The 19,723-nt window shown below is 35.5% G+C and overlaps 1 protein-coding gene across 1 annotated transcript in view; it reads left to right on the forward strand.

Moving 5' to 3' along the window:
- MON2 (MON2 homolog, regulator of endosome-to-Golgi trafficking) overlaps window positions 1-19,723 on the forward strand; it is an 86,455-nt gene that overhangs the window by 19,065 nt on the left and 47,667 nt on the right. The window contains 20 exon segments of the mRNA XM_040552175.1: window positions 154-281; window positions 1,138-1,269; window positions 3,837-3,966; window positions 5,735-5,832; window positions 6,435-6,560; window positions 7,320-7,514; window positions 8,277-8,401; window positions 8,751-8,890; window positions 11,413-11,566; window positions 13,620-13,852; window positions 15,128-15,209; window positions 15,901-15,935; window positions 15,938-16,053; window positions 16,055-16,085; window positions 17,394-17,506; window positions 17,714-17,818; window positions 18,060-18,087; window positions 18,090-18,136; window positions 18,219-18,292; window positions 18,371-18,461. Of these exon segments, the coding sequence (XP_040408109.1) occupies window positions 154-281; window positions 1,138-1,269; window positions 3,837-3,966; window positions 5,735-5,832; window positions 6,435-6,560; window positions 7,320-7,514; window positions 8,277-8,401; window positions 8,751-8,890; window positions 11,413-11,566; window positions 13,620-13,852; window positions 15,128-15,209; window positions 15,901-15,935; window positions 15,938-16,053; window positions 16,055-16,085; window positions 17,394-17,506; window positions 17,714-17,818; window positions 18,060-18,087; window positions 18,090-18,136; window positions 18,219-18,292; window positions 18,371-18,461 (2,183 nt within the window).

The raw sequence follows: 19,723 nt of genomic DNA on the forward strand, positions 1-19,723 counted from the left end.
CCTTGGCAGCCGGTTGTCTTTCTTCCCTGTGGTGCGAAAGTAACTCACAAATTTCCAAGACTGGAGATTGCTTTTTGTTAATAGATATGATTAACAAATTTTGTATTCTTCAAAGTGTTAAAAATTGACTGCTTCCGTATCTCTTTTCATAAGCGTTGAAAGAGAACAGCTCAGAGGTAGTTCAGCCTTTTCTCATGGGTTGTGGAACAAAGGAACCAAAGATCACTCAGCTTTGTCTAGCAGCCATACAAAGGCTCATGTCCCATGAAGTTGTTTCAGAGGTAAGATCAATCTTCATATAAATACGTAAATATTTCAATGTGAGAAACACAGGCCCCAAATTGATGGTGAACACTTTTTTTTTTAGGAGACTGTTTATATTACAATGAACATAGTTTGCAAATTATATTGCTCTTATAGAGTTAAAAAAAATGTAATTTAAAAGAAAACCACCATTTTGACCATGAAAAAAAAAAAGAGTGATTGGGAAAAATACTAATTTCTAGAAGGAACTCATGAGTGTTCAAAACAGCTTATTTAGTTTGTATTCTTATAGTGCAGGAACGGAACGTGTAATGGTCCTTGATAAACATCATACTTAAGATTACATCCATAAAAGTTGCTGAATGTGATAACGCTATATATTGTGTTTGTTACATATTACTTTCAAAAATAAAATAAAATGGGTGTACATTTCCTGCAACTTTAAATGTCTGTTGATATATTATGGTACCGCATATAGAGTGTGGTAGGAAGTTGGTGAAAATAATAACGAAATATATCTTTGATTCTGCTTGCATAGTATAAAATTATACTGATATTTCTCTGATATGAATGAATTTTGAGGGTAAAGCGTCTTCGTACTGTCTCTTTAATGTTTCCAAATAGACAATGAAGTATCCATTTTACTTTGGACTAAAAATTAAGAGATTCCTGCTGTCAATTAAAAATATATGTTTTGTGAAGACTGTAACAATGAATTTAGCTTTATATTCTGAAAGTAGTTCTGCGGTATAGACAAGCAGGCAAATTGAGTTATGATACGCAGTTACAAGAGTGCTATTCTTACATGTGTACACATGATATAAATAGTATATAAACATCTTAATTATTGGCACAAAATACTTTTTCTTGTAGGCTGCAGCAGGAAACATTATTAATATGCTTTGGCAACTGATGGAAAATAGTCTTGAAGAACTTAAATTGCTTCAGACAGTTCTTGTACTTTTAACAACAAATACAGTTGTGCACGATGAAGCACTGTCCAAGGTAAGAATTTGTTACTGCCAATTAGAGTACTTATATCCAAGAGGGAAAAAAAGGGAGAAATTCTACATAGGAAGCTTTTGAAAATAATGGAAGAAGAGGGGATATCTTGATTCTGTTGTATCTATTGGCTTTATGTTTAGACTCTGAAACAGAATTTCTTCTAGCTTCCTTTTTAGTCTGTTTTTTAATTCCTCCACAACAATAAATTCCTGACCTAATGGGGACTTTAAATAAAAAAACACTGGACTAGTGCTTATTCTTCTGATCTACTAAATTAGTCTTTTCTCTTTGTGAAATCAGAGCACATAGCACAGTGTAAGGTGGCACTACTACAGCAAATATTAGAAGCTGCCCCCCCCACTCTGACCTGAATCTCTTACCTAAGTAGTCCAGTTATTGCTCTTTCAGTCTGAACTGAAATAACATTATGAAAATTTTAAACATACACAGTTTCAGATGTTATGTTACAACTAAGACAAAAAATAAGTGTACTTATCATTTTAATCTTAAATTACGTGACGAGGAACAACACCATTTACCCATCTGTGAATTGTAAAGTTCTGTTTAAGTTCTTTTTCTAGACTACATTTTGTTTTCTCTCCAACATAAGGTAGATTTTTTTAAAAACAAATCATTGTGAATTACTGTCTTTGTTATGCTCTGCATTCAGTGTGTCAGTTTAATATAAGGGGGTTTTTTGAGAGAATAGAATTCAAGAATATTTTTAAGGTGTTATGTTCTGATGGAGTGATTTCAGTTTTTCTTTGCTTCAAGTTTTAGAGAAATAACTACCCAGGTTGTTAAATGTGTAGATGTTAAAAGCATTATTAATTTACTTAAACAAGGAAAAGAAAAACATGAAAAGAGAACAAAGCCAGGTTATAAAGTTCTGGTGAACACAGGATGATAATGGAAAATTTAAAAAATGTGTAAATGAAAAAATAGAAATTAAATAGAAAAATAGAAACTAAATAGAAACTTGGTGAGAATTGAAGGATTTGTCAGTCAGTTCATTTTAACTTGAGTATGCAAACTATGTCAGGCTCTTCATCACCATCTTGTTTCTTTTGTTCCAAATGATGCTCATTTTCGAAATTAGATGCTATGTTCTAGGGCAGAAACATAATTTTTGAAGAAAATGGAATTCATTTAGAAAATAGGATTCTTGTTCTTTAACTGGGTAGCAGATGTTCTTTAGCAACCTGCAATAATGTTGTTTTATCAGGTTTGAATTCAGGAGACAATTGCTGTTTAAGACTGCCATAACTTTCTCTTTTGCATATCCCGTATCTTTCGTGGCAGTGTAGTACACATCTCATCCCTTGTTTATTCTGATTCCCCTTCCTCCTTCCCCCTTAGGTTCCTGGTATCTACATCCTAGTTCACTTACTCTTTTTTTATATATATATGTCTCCCAAACACATTTTTCAACATCCCTTACTAATTTCTTCATATCTCTCTTGGAGGTATGGAATTACTAGAGTTTCCACGTTAACCAAATATGAGTCTTACTTAACATGGATTGGTTTGTTGCTTCCCCCCCCCCAGGATACTTCCAGGATTTTTTGAGAAGTATTTGAAAGTTATGTCGTTTTTTTTTTTTCCCACGTTGAAAAGTTCTTGGTGAAAATGAATGTGAGGCAAACGTGTATTGCATATTCATGTTTCAGCTTGACTGACTGAAATTAAGAAAGCTACTGGTAAACCTTCTTGTAAATGCCCTTAATATAGGCATTACAGTTAGGTTAACCTACACAGTCATGCAATGTCTTCTTAAAGTCTACAGGTGTATGATGTAGTGTAAAATTTCAGACTAAAATGTTGGGGGGGGGATGCCAGAGTCCGCAAGAAAGGAAAGTTGTGCATATTGTGTGGCTCAGAGCATACAGCACCGTGGCTGGGCGTGGCTCAGGTTTGTGCAAGAACATGAAATAAGGACAAAAGAACAAGAAATACAGGTTTCACCACACATACAGATATTGAATTTCAAAATTAATTATAAAATAAATAATTATTACGTGTTAGAGGTAATACTAAATCCAATGGGAAACACTATTCAGGTCACTGCCAGCACAATGACACATTAAAATATACACCTTAGTGAAGAATAATAGCAGCACAACCAACATGGTTGTTAAACTATTGTGATTTAATATAGAAGAATGGTGTAAGATTATGTCCATTTTAACTTTGGAGTTGCCTGACCTTTCTACAATTAACTTTATAATTCCAATGTCTTTTTTTGGCGTTAGTATTCATACAAGTTGTTTTATGTAGTGATTACGGTGGATTTTCTGTATGGTGGTTACTGTTTTATTGGTGCATCGTAATGTCTTTAATACCATTTCCAGTTTACTTTTAGGAAGGATTACTAAAGAGATTTTTGGCTAGGATAATCCATAAACATATTCTGATTCTTCAGATTTAAAGTTATTAAAGAATTTTTTTTAGGCAACCTTTTGACAAGCTATAGTGGAAAATATTCCCCAATCAGCTATCTTGACTCCTAGCTAAAAGATAAAGATACAGTGTTGTAAGGTGTCTTTTTTTTTTTTTTTTTTCCCCAGGCAATTGTACTTTGTTTTCGATTGCACTTCACAAAAGATAATATCACAAATAACACTGCAGCAGCTACAGTGCGACAGGTGGTTACTGTTGTATTTGAGAGAGTGGTTGCTGAAGATGAACGATACAAAGGTGGGCATACTTCTTACTCTGCTTGCTTTTATTAACCTGTTGTTTGGACACACATTAAATGTTTATCTTTTTCAGATAAAGAAGTAGTAAAAAAAAAATCTATAAACTTTATAAAAACAATCAGACATTATTCATTTTTAAGGTCTTAAATACATTTATTTGTATTCAAAGGTGATGAAATCGTTGGCCATTGTGTCAGTCAAAGTCAGTACACTATATATACATATATAGATGTATGTGTATACATACACATATGAAAAATATATAAAATCTATTTTTTTTCAAACTGTGAGAGACGGTCTTCAGGTTAGTATTGTGAAGGAATTTGTGGTGAGGGAAGAGCAACTGACATCATCTACTTGGTCTTACACAAAGCATTTGATACTTTTCCCCATGATATCCTTGTCTCTAAATTTAGAGAGACATGGATGTGATGGATGGACCACACGGTGTGTAAGGAATTGGCTGGGTGGTCGCACTCAAATTGTTGTAGTCAATGGCTCAGTGTCCAGCTGGAGTTCAGTAACGAGTGGTATTTCTCAGAGGACAGTATCGGGACCAGTGCAGATTAACGTCTTTGTTGGTGACATGGACAGTGGGATCAAGTGTACCCTCAGCAAGTTTGCCGATGCCACCAAGCTGTGTGGTGCAGTTGACACTCTGGAAGGAAGGGATGCCATCCAGAGGGACCTGGGCAGGTCCTCATGAGGAACCTCATGAGGTTCAACAAGGCCAAGTGCAAGGCCCTACATCAGGGCTGGGACAATCCCAAGCACGAATATAGACTGGGTAGAAAATAGATTGAGAGCAACCCTGAGGAGAAGAACCTGGGGGTGCTGTTTGATGAGAAGCTCAGCATGAGCTGGCAATGTGCGCTTGCAACCCAGAAAGCCAGCTGTGTCCTGGGCTGCCTCAAAAGCAGCATGGCCAGCAGGGTGAGGGAAGTGATTCTCTCCCTCTGCTCTGCTCTTGTGAGACCCCACCTGGAGTGCTGTGTTCAGCTCTGGGGCCTTCAGCACAAATAGGACATGGACATATTAGAATGAGTTCAGAGGAGGGCCACGAAGATGATTAAAGGGGTGAAGCACCTCTCCTATGGTGACAGGCTGAGGGAGTTGGAGTTGTTCAACCTGGAGAGGAGAAGGCTCTGGGGAGACCTTACAGTGGCCTTCCAGTACCTAAAGGGGGCCTACAGGAAAGCTGGGGCGGGACTCTTTGTCAGGGAGTGTAGCAATAGGACAAGGAGTAATGGTTTTAAACTAAAAAAAAAAAAAAAAAAAAAAAGTAGATTCATATTAGATATTAGGAGGAAGCTCTTTGCTATGAGGGTGATGAGGCACTGGAACAGGTTTCCCAGAGAAGCTATAGATGCCCTGTCCCTGGGAGTGTTCAAGGCTGGATTGGATGGAGCTTTGAACAACCTGGTGTAGTGGGAGGTGTCCCAGCCCATGGCAGGGGGTTGGAATTAGATGGTCTTTAAGGTCCCTTCCAACCTAAACTGTTCTATGGTACAAAGTGAGGGTAATTTAGATTACTTAGTATGAAATGAGCGACAGTAGCGGTTCTAAAGAGAATGTTCATCGTAAAGAATTGCTTGTTATTCATGATCTTTGGTATTCAATCTAATCCTTATTTCTGCAGAAATGGTAAGTTGTTGAAGAATTGTCTGGCCATTCTTTTAGAATCTGTTTGTTAGTAAGAGCACTTAATATGTACTTGATTTTGAACAGTTCCATTGTTAACAAAACTGACTTCTGTTTTTACACAGACACGATCGAACAGCCAGCTGCGGTTCAAGGAAATAGTAACAGAAGATCTGTCAGTACACTGAAGCCATGTGCTAAAGATGCATATATGCTTTTTCAGGTAGTTGGGCAGCATATACTTACACATCTGCAGTTATGATTGGGTGATTCTGTGTCTCTGTAAGAAATTTCAGAAATCTGCTGTTGGCATATTGGTAAGGTCCTTAATCAGAGCTTCAGGCCTTCTTACATGTGTTTATTGTAATTGACAATGATACGCTGTACCTGAGAGGGATGACTGGAAAAGCTAAGCATGCATGTTGGCATTAACTTTGAGATTCTCATTTGCCTTCGCCAGACACTGCTACCACAGTCTTAGTTCTTGTGTTGGTACTGTATGTTAATGTAAAATATATAATGAAAAGTAGTAATTTATATTCATCATATCAATAAAAATCTTCTTGACTTAGCAAATTCATTAATTTTGAGGTATCTTTGAGGGCAAGAATAAACACAATTCCTACAAGGATACCAGTAAATTAACAATATTTTTTTTTTGCATTATAATTTAAGTAAAATATTTGAGGAAAAATTATGTTGGAGTGTGAAAATTACTACTTACAAAGGAGTTGGAGGATAGATTTTTTTGTAGACTCAAAAAAAAAAATGATCACAGTAAAGGACTGTGCAGAGAATGTAAATGTTATTGTATTTGTTTTTAAGGATCTTTGTCAGTTAGTTAATGCTGATGCTCCTTACTGGCTCGTGGGTATGACGGAAATGACCCGAACGTTTGGCCTTGAACTTCTTGAGTCAGTCCTCAATGACTTTCCACAAGTGTTTTTACAAGTGAGTAGTTCTTGTAGAGAAAGTTAGGAATTCTTTTCTTCACATGTGTAGTAATCTTTACACATCATTAACTTCTCTTTAATTTAGTAGGAATACTACCTTCAAAAGGACCTGTAGCTTTTACATGTTTGATTTTTCTTTATATTTGATAGAGAAGTATTGCATGCTTTTTGTCCACTTTTTTCTATCATTCATACTTTGCACATTTTGTGGAACATGTAATACTATATTGTACTTTTTATTTTGCCAGTTGCATCCCCTCCAGAGTTGTATTTTCTTATCTTGCATCATTTGTGACACTGATGATGATAAAGCTCTGTAATTTAATTTGTACTATCTCAATGAAAACTGTAGCTTTGCAACACTTGCAAAGCAGTAGCAATCACAACTATTTGTGTGCATCTACAATATATAAAGGCACCATAATATTACAGTAACACATTTTAGCAGACACTAGATAAATTAAGAAGTTTAATATGTAATAAATGATGTTTTAGCAGGTTATTTTAATTTGCAAAATACAAGAAGAGGAATGTACATATGAACTTGACCGTGTGATTTCATCATGTTTTTTGGTAGCTTTAAAATGGTGTCTGCCTTTCTTCCTTTTGATTTCATGAGCTTTTAATATATACCAAGATTTACATGACTTCAGAGTACTTGATCTTAACAGTAAATGTAAATAAGATGCATAATCAGAGCTACTGAAGTCAACTGAAGTGTATCTGTTTATAATTTGTTTTTTTTTTTTTCTTTCAGCATCAAGAGTTCAGTTTTCTTCTTAAAGAAAGGGTATGCCCTCTTGTTATAAAGCTCTTCTCCCCAAATATCAAATTCAGACAAGGTTCTAGCACATCATCTTCCCCAGCACCAGTGGAAAAACCATATTTCCCCATCTGTATGCGCTTGCTGAGAGTAGTTTCTGTTTTGATTAAGCAGTTTTACAGTTTGCTGGTAAGATTATGTTCAAATTTTCTTTATGCAATTCTGTTTTTCTAGATATATGCTAGTACTGTGGTTAATAATAGCATTAATTACCTGCTGGAAACTGTTGACCTACACTGAGGGTCAGTTAGGTTAGAAGAAAAGTCTAAATATTGTCTTCCTCTTATGTGTGTTTGTGTTTACATGTATTCTACACGGATTATTTTATTAAATGTGGGCTTATACAAATTCTCTGAGTAGATTAACTGTTGTCTTTTCTACACTTCACTTTCTTTCAGTTAAGATTTTGGGAGCCTTTTTAATCTTCTTATATTGTTTGTCTGGCTTTAGATAGCATTGATTACTGCATTTTGACAATAATTGCTAAGAGGCTTTTGACTCCTGTTGCTAAAGCTGTTGACAGAATGTTCATTAAAAACACATGTTCAGCTGTTCTGTACCTCCCAAGTTTTAGGTATTTGCTTTAAAAAAAAAAAGCTTTTTTGTTTATTTTCATTTGTTTACTGTAGCACATTTATGAATTTTGTTGAAATATCTTTAAAGAATTTAACTCTTTCAATACAATTAGATATGTATTAGTTTGGCAAAACAGATTATTAGGTATGTTTTTTGCATAATTTTGAGTAAATACTTAGTGAAGGTATTTTTTAGATCCTGTGCAAAATTTGCACAAAGATAGGACTCCTAAGATGAAACAGAAGATTTTTGGAGAAAATATGCTGCAGAAGGCTTTTTCTTTTAATCTAATGGCTATAAACGATATCTTTTTAGGTAACAGAATGTGAGATCTTTCTGTCATTGCTGGTTAAGTTTCTGGATGCAGACAAACCACAGTGGCTAAGAGCTGTTGCAGTAGAATCTATTCACAGGCTTTGTGTGCAGCCTCAGCTATTAAGGTATAACGTACATCAAATTTCACTTTTACTTACATTTTAAGAAATCTTTTTATTTTTCTCTGGTGGAAAATGGTTCCTAAAACGTCGTAAATATCTTGAATCTTGAAATTTACATGCAATAAACTCTTCAAGATAATTTTGTTTAAATCAGTAGGCAATACTTATTATCCAGGAAGGACTGAATTACAGTTATTCTAATACAATGTATTCTAAACCCTCTCTGTCTCACCAGCATCAAAGAAACATTTACTCAAAACTGAAGTTTATTCACCTAAATATTTGTAGTTAAAATGTGCTTTTAGTCTCCAAATTGTCAAATGCTTATTATATTTCCTAAAATACTTTTCAGGTCCTTTTGTCAATCCTATGATATGAAGCAACATTCCACGAAAGTTTTCCGTGATATTGTGAATGCTCTGGGGTCCTTCATCCAGTCACTATTTCTTGTACCAAGCACAGGGAATGCATCAGTGACACCAAACCAAACTGGTAAAGCCTTGTCCTTACTCTTATTAAAAAATTTTTTTTTCTTTTTTAATGATCAAATTAGGTTTTTTTTGGTTTGATACAATTCTCTACTTTAGCATTCATTTAGGTGATAGTTCAAGACAAGCTAGTTTTCAGGTCTGTTACACTAAATGATTTTACATATGTACCTGTGTCAGGGAGAGGACTGCTCACAGCCAGCAGAGTAGCAGTCCTACCGATCTGTATCTCCTTCTACAAGCTCCTTGGTTTGCAACTTTTCTGAGAGAAATTATGAGGGATGTATTTCTAATTTCTGACTATTATAAACTTGACTGAATTCTGTCTGATTTGGGGTGGATGTCATTGAGGGTTGCATGCAACTGAAGTTAGTTAGACAGTTCCCTTCCTCTTTTGAGGATATTTTTTTTGATAGCAAAAATTCTTCTAGATTTTTAGGGACAAAACTGGACGGAGGAAGCCAAAGGGTAAACAGACGGATCTGTGCTTTATGGATAATCTTTTTCTGTAAGCTGAAAACAGTCGCTTACTGAAACTAAACTTAACTATCTTTTCTTGCAGCCAGGGTTGTGGTGTTTCACATAGTATATTTATATTTGGTATAAGGAAGAATCGTTTTCCTGTTAATCCCTTTGCAGGTAGTCACATCTGAATTAGGGCTTTCTGCTTCTTCCCAGGGTTCTGGAAGCAGAAACCTCAGCAACAAAAAACATAAGAATTTCTAAGGCTGTCTTTTGACATGCCTTCTTAAAAGAGATAATTATATTTTAATTATGTTTATTATCTCTCATGTCTACTACTAAATTAGCAAACATTAAAAAGTCTGTGTTTAGACTCATACATCCCAGGATTCCCTCATGAAGTTTGAATTACAAGTTGGTGTTAATATTGCTTCCGTGAAGAAATTTATGTCAGTTGTTGTTTGATAGTTATCTGTATAGAAGCTGATAGAAGAATTCTATTATTTCTATGTTAGTTTAATGCACTTAAGTACATTAGAAAAGCATAAAACTGCATATTTTCATCATATAACACACACCACACACACAAGAAGCCATTCACCAAATCCTCATTCTCCTCAAAACTTACATTTATTTCTTCACATGAAACAGCATTGCATAAGGGGCATACCCTTAGTGCTGTCACTATTTTTCTGGATTATCGTTCCAGTTTGTTTGTCCTTTACCTTTTCAATTCCTCGTCTGAGCATTTTTCATGTCTCTTTCTTATGCATTTCTCTGTGCCTCTTCTCCTTCTGTGGCCATCTCTAACAAAGAACATATCAATGCTTAATTTTTGAACTGAATCTTCTGGCTGCAATGGTAGTCCTGTAGCAGCAGGCTGTTTCATTCACTTGTGGTTGACTTCAGAGCTTCAGTTTTGCAGTGGGTAGCCATTTCACGGGAGAAGGTGAAAACTGCATCTGCCTAAGTTTTGTGTCACTATTATATTGGTGTAAGCCTTTTTACCACTGTAAGGAGTTAAGTTGATTTAAAAAAAAAATAGGTTGTAAGTGTGACTGCTTGGTGAGATCGCAGAAAACTGCACCAGTGCAATTGTGTTCATGTCAGTGGCAGTGCTTGGTTGACCAGTTTAGCAATATGGTATTGTTTTTTAACTTGTTAAGCTTTACTGTATTGAAGTGTATTCTCATATGTTTTTGCATGTATTCATATTGTCTGGATTTAGCAGTTTAGCCTCTCTACATAATTAAAAGAGAGCACACCAAAATGGCAGTTGTTATTCTGAAGTTAGGTGCTGTGAGTCACCCTTTTGGGAATCTGCACTTGTGGTACCTACTCCTAGTATGTACAGACTTCTTTCGATGTACAGGAAATGTATATATACAGACTTCCTTGTCTTTTCATCTGTGTTTGTTTGTTTGTTTTGTATTTTTGGCTTTTTGCATTGGAACCAAAATTTATTCCATCCTAGCTGTTGTTTGGCATGTTGTTGACTCTTCCCTGATGATGTTAATTTGTACCTTGGGATGGCACAAATTCAAACACTGGAGTTCTCTTTGAGTTTCTTCATGTGGCTTTTCATTTCTGAAATCTTTAAAGTTTGCGGTAATCTTCAGTCTTAGAATGATTAGCCTTACTTTCCTGCTACTTCTAAATGCAACTATTCAAATAGTCCTTAAATTTTATTTAAATATGTGTGAATCTTCAATAAAATATATATTATTTCATTGAGTCTATTTAAGTTCACTTTATTCAGTGTGTTATGAATGCTGCTGTTGCTATGCCTTTCACAAAACATTTTATTCTGACTGAAAGTAGGGCAGTTAGTATCAACTACGCCTTTTAAACTGATTCTTTTGCGCATAATACCATGTTGTAGACAGCAGGGGGAGCTCAAAAATAGTTTTTTGTTTTGGTGGTGGTGATGTATTGAGCAGGGGCATCTCAGATAAATCTACGTGTCTCAACTTAAAAAAAATAAGTACAGAAAAAGGATGTTTGCTGATTACTAAAATTAGCCTCTGGGAATGGTTAATTTTAATACTTTGGTTTCCTGAACAGGAAGCAATGCATCTGGGAGCACTGGATCAGCACAGACAAACCCTGGAGTGCTTGGAATGGGGGGCGGTGCAACTGTATTACCTGCCTTCGAGTACAGAGGAACTTGGATACCTATCCTGAATGTAACAGTGCAAGGCAGTGCTAAAGCTACCTAGTAAGTACCATTATCTTTTTGTCTGTAACAAGTACTATTGTTTATAATTTGTCTAAGGATTTTTTTTTATTAGTGATGATTGAGGTGTTCGTTTAGCTGGCATTGAGGTATATTATGGCCTTTCTTGTGCAGTGGGGTGGTCTGATTTTTAACTGTTTTGTCCAAATGCTCTGTTTTCTGATCCAAATATCCCCTATGGCTCTAGCATCTGTTGGATTTTTTTTTTCTACCATACTGTTGTTGTATAACCCTTCTCTTTTAGGCCTTGCTGTAGTATATAACAATTTTAGAATGTATTCTGGTGGGCTCTGCAATGACAAACATGAAGGACATTAAGCCATCAGTGGAAGTGAAAAAACAGTTTTCTTAGACCCGCTTTACTGTATTTACACTTTTTATTGAACAGGATGTTCTGGTAGATATTGGCCAGGTTGTCATTCCAAGCAATGTATTGACCTATAGATGAAGGTTAGGCTGTGAATACTTCTTAGAATGACCAATTTCTAGTTTTTTCCTGAAGATTTTGCAGAGTGGAAATGTTTCTAAATTTACAGAGCTGTGTTACTAGGTCGCAATGCTTTTTGAAATAGTGAAAAATAGTGAAAATCTTTTCACATCACTCATGACCACTGAGGGTCCATCTCTTCCAAATTATTATACAACCTCTTCCAGATCATTTGTACAGCCAGTGAAATTTTGGCACACTAATACTCAGTGAAGTCAGCAAATAGCATGGATCTCTACTTTTTTAAGGTACTTTATCTGCCTTTCAGATTTAGAAGGACAAATTCATCCTCAGATTTCAAGACTTTAACAGCAAGTATGTGTTGACTTTTTATTCCAACAGTGACCATGAATATTCTTTTAGGTTGCTTGGCTGTTCTCAGGAACTGAATTTTTTTAAACAAAAGTAGATAAAAACTATTTCATGCTTTGTCCACCTACTGCAGCCTCCTGCTTTTCTACCTTTTCATTTTTCTTAATTGTTAACTCTGTTTTTGTGTCTTAACTACCTTATTTTTGTCGTTACTGTTCCTGTATGGAATGAGTATTGTTTCTTCCATCCCTTTTTGTGCTTGCCCTGTCCCCCTATAATAGGAGAAAAAAAAAAAGTTGAACATATGATTTACCTATATTGCATATGTCCTCAGATGGCAGCCATCTTCAAGAAAGTTGAAGTAATAACTGAAGTGTTACATTTTTGGAGAAAGAAAGCTTTTTGGGCAGAAAGGAGTAGTGGCACTACCGTATAAAAGTATCTGGTATATTGTAGCTAGTATATAGACTAGGAATGCCTAGTCTGTCTAACAACGTTTTGTAAAGTAAACCGTGAAATAGTAGTTGTTGGGGTAGCAGGTAGTTTCTGTAACAGACCACCTTGCCTTGTGCAGACACTGCTGCTGTGGCAGCTACAATCTGTTTCCTGTTGGATTTTTAACCCAGCAGTTCTTTTAAAGTAAAATATGAAGAAAAGTGGCAGTGAGGCTGAAATTCCAGAATAATGATGGTTTAACTGCATGGTATTCAGCAGTGAATCATGTAAACGTTCCCTCTTTGTACAAGTAACTTAGATTGTCTACCTGTGCATATAAGTGATGGATATTTGGTCGTATATTATCTTCCTATGGCAGGCTTTTCCATTTGTATGGACTGAAAAGATAACGATCATGAAACATCCGACTTGTTATCAATTTGTTATAACAATATTTACACTGTCATGACTTTCTGACCTATCATCTCTGTTATTCCTATGTGCTTCTGTTCTTTGGAACAGCCTTATAAGTAAAACAATAATGAAAGTTGAATAATTCATTCAGTGATACTTGCTTATGTGTGTTAATTTCTTAAAATATTTATTGACAGGTCTAAATACTGTACTCAGTATTTGTTCCCTTTCATTTACTATTTTATTTAATGACTCATTTACTCTTTTCATTAGTGACTTAATAGTCAAGTAGTTGATTTTTTTGAGTTGAGAATGTTTGTTTTTGTCACTGTTCTTACTCACAGTTGTACTATTACATGATTGCTTGTCATGCTTTCAATTTTTCAGTTTGGAAATGCTGGACAAAGTAGAGCCACCTACAATTCCTGAAGGCTATGCCATGTCGGTGGCATTTCACTGTTTACTGGATCTTGTCCGTGGTATCACTACCATGATTGAAGGAGAGTTGGGAGAGGCAGAAACAGTCAATCAAACCACAACAGAGACAACTTCATTACCAGCACAAGCTTCAGAGCGGCAAGACTTGCAGTCTGTATCTGACCAATCAGACAAAGAGCTAGGTATTTGAAAATGCAAATATTATATAACATACAACAATTTTATGTAAAGCAGGAGTAAGAGAGTTGATGCTTTGTTGTTTGAATTTACTGTTTTGAAATCTTATGTAAAAACTTCTAGTGAAGTTAGGATTTTTTGTTTTGTTCATTTGTTTTGTAACGGAGCAGCAGTTATCTTAAAAAACTTGACCTGATATACTGCTTCTGTCCTGTTGCACCTTAGCCGTACTCTCCTCATGGTGTATTAATGCTGTTCTACAGCATTAATACCATGTAAGTGGGATGTGAGGGAGATAATAGACATTCTGTTCTCCAGAACTACTCTTCTGCCTTCCTGTGTCCTTAGCTCTTAAGGGACAGCCTGAATGAAAGAAATGTGGCAGTTACGGCCATATTACAGAAAATAGTATTTCTGCTAGCAAGATGAAAAGACAAATGTTTTAATGGAAAGACTTTAAATAACATGCAAGTATTTATTTAGGGTAGAATTTACCTTCTTTAAAAGTGGAAATAATACCAACTACGTCTTGTATTTGTATAGCATGTGAGGAACCTGTATATGTACGTACAAAAAGACTTGGGTCTTCAGTGCTTTTGGCTTGTGTACAAGGAAGCTGAGATTCTAGAGCTGAAGTTTGGACTGAGGCATCAGCTCTGCAGAAGGGAGAGGAAATGGGTTTGTCTGGAGCAGGGTCTGTGGCCTCAGCAGTGCAGAGCTCTCCATGGTGCTGCAGGCAGCTCGCGCTGTGCCTGGGGGCTTGCCATGGCCTGGCGGAGGGAGGGAGGAGTGTGGGAATCCATATGGGCAGATTATAGCTCTGTTAGGCTATATTGGTTTTATAATAGAGAAGTGAAGAAAAAATCCAAGAACCTGGGGAAATGTAAATGTGAGTGGAGAGAGATTTTTCCTTCTCTGAAAAATTTCAGTAGCATATTTCTTGTTTATCCAATGTCCTGCACTTATGCCTGCTTGTTTTTGTAAACAAAGATTAAAAATGGTTCTATATACCTTCATAGGGTTTTTAAAATGTGATTTAGAATAAGTGTTGCACTGGAAACATTTTTTACTTCAGCAATATTACTTCAAATGTGACTGTTTAAGTAGTAATGGTGTGTGTTTGTGTACACATGTATGTGTGTTTGTGCATATATATATACATGTGCACACAAACTTGAAAAGTTCTGGTAGCAAACATTGAATGTTCATGATAATATATGACTTTAATAACTTTCAATTGTGCGTTTCTACTATAAACAAGTATATGTATTTCATTCAAGTTAACAGAGCTGTCTGGGAAGAAATGGTCAATGCCTGTTGGTGTGGCCTTCTTGCTGCATTATCCCTCCTACTTGATGCAAGGTATTTGGTCTTCCATTTGTCTTGATTTTTCAATTCCAAGCTGTATTTTGAACTGAGGTTTTATACTGGTTGACAGTTGTTTGAGAGAGCTGTTTGTAGTGCATAAGTAGAGAGGTGTCTGTGGGTTAGTGATGGCTAGACTGAGCTGTTACAAGTAAACTACATGGAGGTCCCCAAAATACTAAAGTAAACCTTTAATATATTTCAATATAAAATTAATCAGATTTTCAAAGACTTGCATTTAAACTATTTAAGTGAATTTTATTCCTTTATTACTCTGAATGTTTCAACATGTTGAAATGATTCTACTCATGTTGTGACTAATGTTTATAAAAGCCTAAATATCTCAGTACTTGTTTTAATGTACAATTCTTCAAGTGGAAGAGCTGTTTATTAAGTAATAACTTTAGTAACCTTTATTGTTGCTTTCAGAGAGTCTTTTGCTATCAAACACTATTTTCTTAAATTAGTGTTAAATATCTCCTTATAGTTTCCTTTGTCAAGTCATTCATAACTAAGGACCAATTTTATAGGAAACAGATCTGGAGAATTCTGTTGATTGGTTATGCTTGCTCTTCAGTATTTATAGCATTGTCAGTTTCAAAGTGTGAGTTCTCATTCATTCACTTTTGGTTAGCTGCCTTCTGTGCCACGGGTTAATTCTTACTAAATGATGTATACTGTTTTTCAGCACTGATGAAGCTGCTACTGAAAATATTCTAAAAGCAGATTGACCATGGCTGCGCTTTGTGGAAGACTGGGTCTTTGTACCATCAGAGATGCCTTTATTCACTGCCAGTTTGCAAAGGGTTCCTTGCCTCCTCACTATGCCCTTACTGTATTAAAACAGCACAACCGCGGCTCTGTCCAGTAAATGTAAGTATATGGATTTTCCTTTATTATTTAAATGTGTTTACTTTTCTTCCATATTTGTCCATAAATCTAAACCCCTATTTTTATCAGGGTATGATTGCAAAGACGCACACCAATATGATTGCTTGGGGAAAGCACTTGGCTGTACTAAATTTACTCAAAATCTATAGTCAAGATCTAGACAGCCTCCTTTCCAGAACTACTGAGTCTTGCAACATCTGCTAGGTATCGTTCTAGTCAACCTAAAAACTTCCCTGGGATGCGTATGCATGTATCAGAAGTTCATATTCTAGAGGAGATCTGTCTGTCATCCTAAAGATCTGTTAGGATATGTAATTAGGCATTCAAATGTCCAAAAAAGTCCCTGTCAAGAAACTTGGATACTTGGTATCAGCACTAGAAGATCCTACATTTGTGGTGTGCTACAGTCTTTTCTACAATTGTATAGTGATGGTGAGTACTTACTAAGTAATAGAAGGTCTTAAGTTCTGAGCTCTGTTGAGCTTCAAAGAGATTCATTGATGCTTCCCATATCCTGAGATAATGTTGTAAATCATGGGGCATGTCAAGTGAGGATAGATACTGTTTCTGATTTTGAAATTAGTTGCTGTGTAGCTCGAATTGCAACTACCTGTGAATAGGCAGTTGGGTTTACTATTAGACCTCTTAATATGAAACAAAAATACCGTAGTATTAGAACAGGAGCGGAACCTTTTCTCCAGCTCACAAGCTAAGTGTATTTATTAGATCACAAGTCTGTGACGCAGTACATGTGACTGGGCTACACTAATCTCTGGGGAGATGAAGCAGTGAACTTAATACTATTTTAGTTAGGTACTCTTCTTTTAACAAGTGAATTATAAAAAGGGTTGCCTGTAGTCCTGCATTGGGAAGACTTCACTAGGTAGCACTTGTGAAACCTTAAATCTGAGAACACTAGCAAAATGATATCACACAGTCATACCATTAACAGATAATAACCACAGATGACTGAGTTGAGACATAATCTGAGGCTCGTACCTTAGCATCTTAGCACTAATATTTTAGTCTTGACACAAAACATATTAATACATTGCAAAAGAGAGGGAGAAATTACTACTAGTTCCTTTAACCCCATAAGATAATAATATAATAATCTAAATATAACTAAAGGTTTCAATTAAGTATTTCAATGAAGTGTAAGCTATCTTAAAACTAAAACTGTGAAAACATTTTTAGGAGTATGTTTGCTGTCACTCAGGAGTGGTGGCGGTTGTTACTGCATTAAGTACTGGATTTAAAATTTGGATTTTTTTTTTCATTTTCCTCTAGCATATTCCATTCAGGGACAGAATGTTCAAATGATCAGTCCCTCAAGTGAGTCTCATCAGCAAGTTGTAGCAGTAGGGCAACCCCTAGCTCTTCAGCCACAGGGAACAGTAATGGTAAGTACAACTTGTAAACAATCTGTCCTTCTTACCTGCTCCTTTCTGCATCTCAGCATGTCTCTGTTTTCATCACAAAACCAAAACACAACATGTATGAGCCACTATGAAGAAAGTTAACTCTATCCCAGCCAAAACCAGCTCACCTAGAAACACTTGTTATAGAATAATAAAAACCGTGTTTTGATTTTTTTTTTTTCTTTCCAGCTGACTTCAAAAAATATTCAGTGTATGAGGACATTACTCAACTTAGCTCACTGCCATGGAGCTGTTCTTGGTACATCATGGCAACTTGTCCTGGCTACTCTTCAGGTATGATACAAAATATTTATGGTTTCTAATTTCTTGCATTTCTTTGTACTTTAGTTTTGAGATTTTATGTGACTAACCAAAAAAAAAAAAGATTCTATTCATGGTGTACTTTGAATTGTCTTGAGTAAGTACTGTAGTATTTTCCTTGAATTCTGATTAGTTGGAAGGCTGTAAGCTAACTTGAGTAGAATGTTTGTTTCATCTCAGCTTTTCTGCTGAAAATCATCCTTTTGTATTTCAGCATCTTGTGTGGATTCTGGGGCTGAAACCTGTGGGGGTGCCTTAAAACCTGGAAGAGCTGTGGAAGGACCCAGCACAGTAAGCATGATTGTACATTTTATAGTTAATGATTATGCGGTATTTTCTGTTGCAATCTATAAGATAATTATCTCTTTTCAAGGTTCTGACCACAGCAGTTATGACTGATCTACCAGTTATATCCAACATACTTTCAAGGCTTTTTGAAAGCTCACAGTAAGAAATCTTATCTTACAATTAAAATAATGTGTGTGTATCAAACTTGGTTGGGTTTTGATAGCTGTTATTTTTCAGGTACCTTGATGATGTGTCTTTACATCACTTAATAAATGCCCTTTGCTCCTTGTCTCTGGAAGCCATGGATATGGCCTATGGAAACAATAAGGTATAAAAAGAGTTCTCTATTTTCTTCTTATGTGCTTTTGTGAAAAAAGCAGACGACTTCTGCATTTGTCTTTTAAGCTAACTATTTGTAATGTTAAAACAGTAATACATTGGATTTTTTACTCCAGAATAAAAAATAAATTATGAACCAAAGAATGTCTTGTTTATAATGGCTCCTATGATCACTAAATCCTGTGGACATTCTCATCATGTTATTGCTGTGGTTTTTGTTCAGTAAGGAATAATGTCATGTGTTTCCATTTATCAGATCATGGATGGATAAAATTTAAAAAGTCCTTGTAATTTCAGAGGATAGGTATTCTGACTGGCACAGTATGTTCTGTGAGATGCTAATTTTCAAAATTTTTTATGATATATTTCAGGTAAAGCATAACAATTTAGGTATTAAATAAAAAGGTTTTTCTCATTTACCTGGGAAAATGGTAGTATTCCTGTCGGCCTCAGAAAATAATCTTTAGTTCAGAAAGTTTAAAGACTGTGTGATTGAAGAAAATTGAATATGTCTTCTAGTCATAATCTAATCTCAGAGGAGGATTTGTGAAAGTTTTCACTTGATCTATTACACTAGAGATAATGATGACAAAATATACTTGATATATTTGACAATTACAGTAACAAGGCAAAGAAAAGATAATGAATTAAAATAAGATCTTGTGTGCTTAAAAACTGGTTGAAAATGAGAATAAAATATCAGCAGAAATGTGAATGGTGAGGAGCAGAATAATTCCAGTGCAACAGTCAATTTTGAATATATGTCTGTTGATTTATTGGAGCTTATAGTAAATATTTGCATGTGTATTTGATGAATGGGAAATGTACCATATTCCTGCAGGGCGTTGATGAAGCAGATGGAAGATAGAGCATAAGGGAGTCTTAAATGTTTTATATTATTTGTTCATATGCAATTTTAACTTTAAAAGTTGTGATGGAAAGAAGGCTGGTTTGCTAGTAAAATATGTTATAAAACTGGTTGGAGAGGGGACTATGTAAAAATGGGAGTTTGATAGGATTATTATGGGTCTGGTTTATTGTTCAAACTTGGAGAAAACTATTTTAAAAAAATATGAAAAAAAGTATTGTTCATGATAGGCTGTTGCTACCCCCTTGTGGCTTCTCATGAAGTACTGCAGGCTGTAGAAACTTCCCAGCCATACTGCCTCGGCTGTGAATGCTGTCACAACAGCTTGTGAAATGCAGTACTCAGTGGAGACTTGGTTACATCTTAATTTACAAATTAGAACA

The sequence above is a fragment of the Cygnus olor genome, chromosome 1, assembly GCF_009769625.2.
Source record: "Cygnus olor isolate bCygOlo1 chromosome 1, bCygOlo1.pri.v2, whole genome shotgun sequence".
Taxonomy (NCBI): Eukaryota; Metazoa; Chordata; class Aves; order Anseriformes; family Anatidae; genus Cygnus; species Cygnus olor.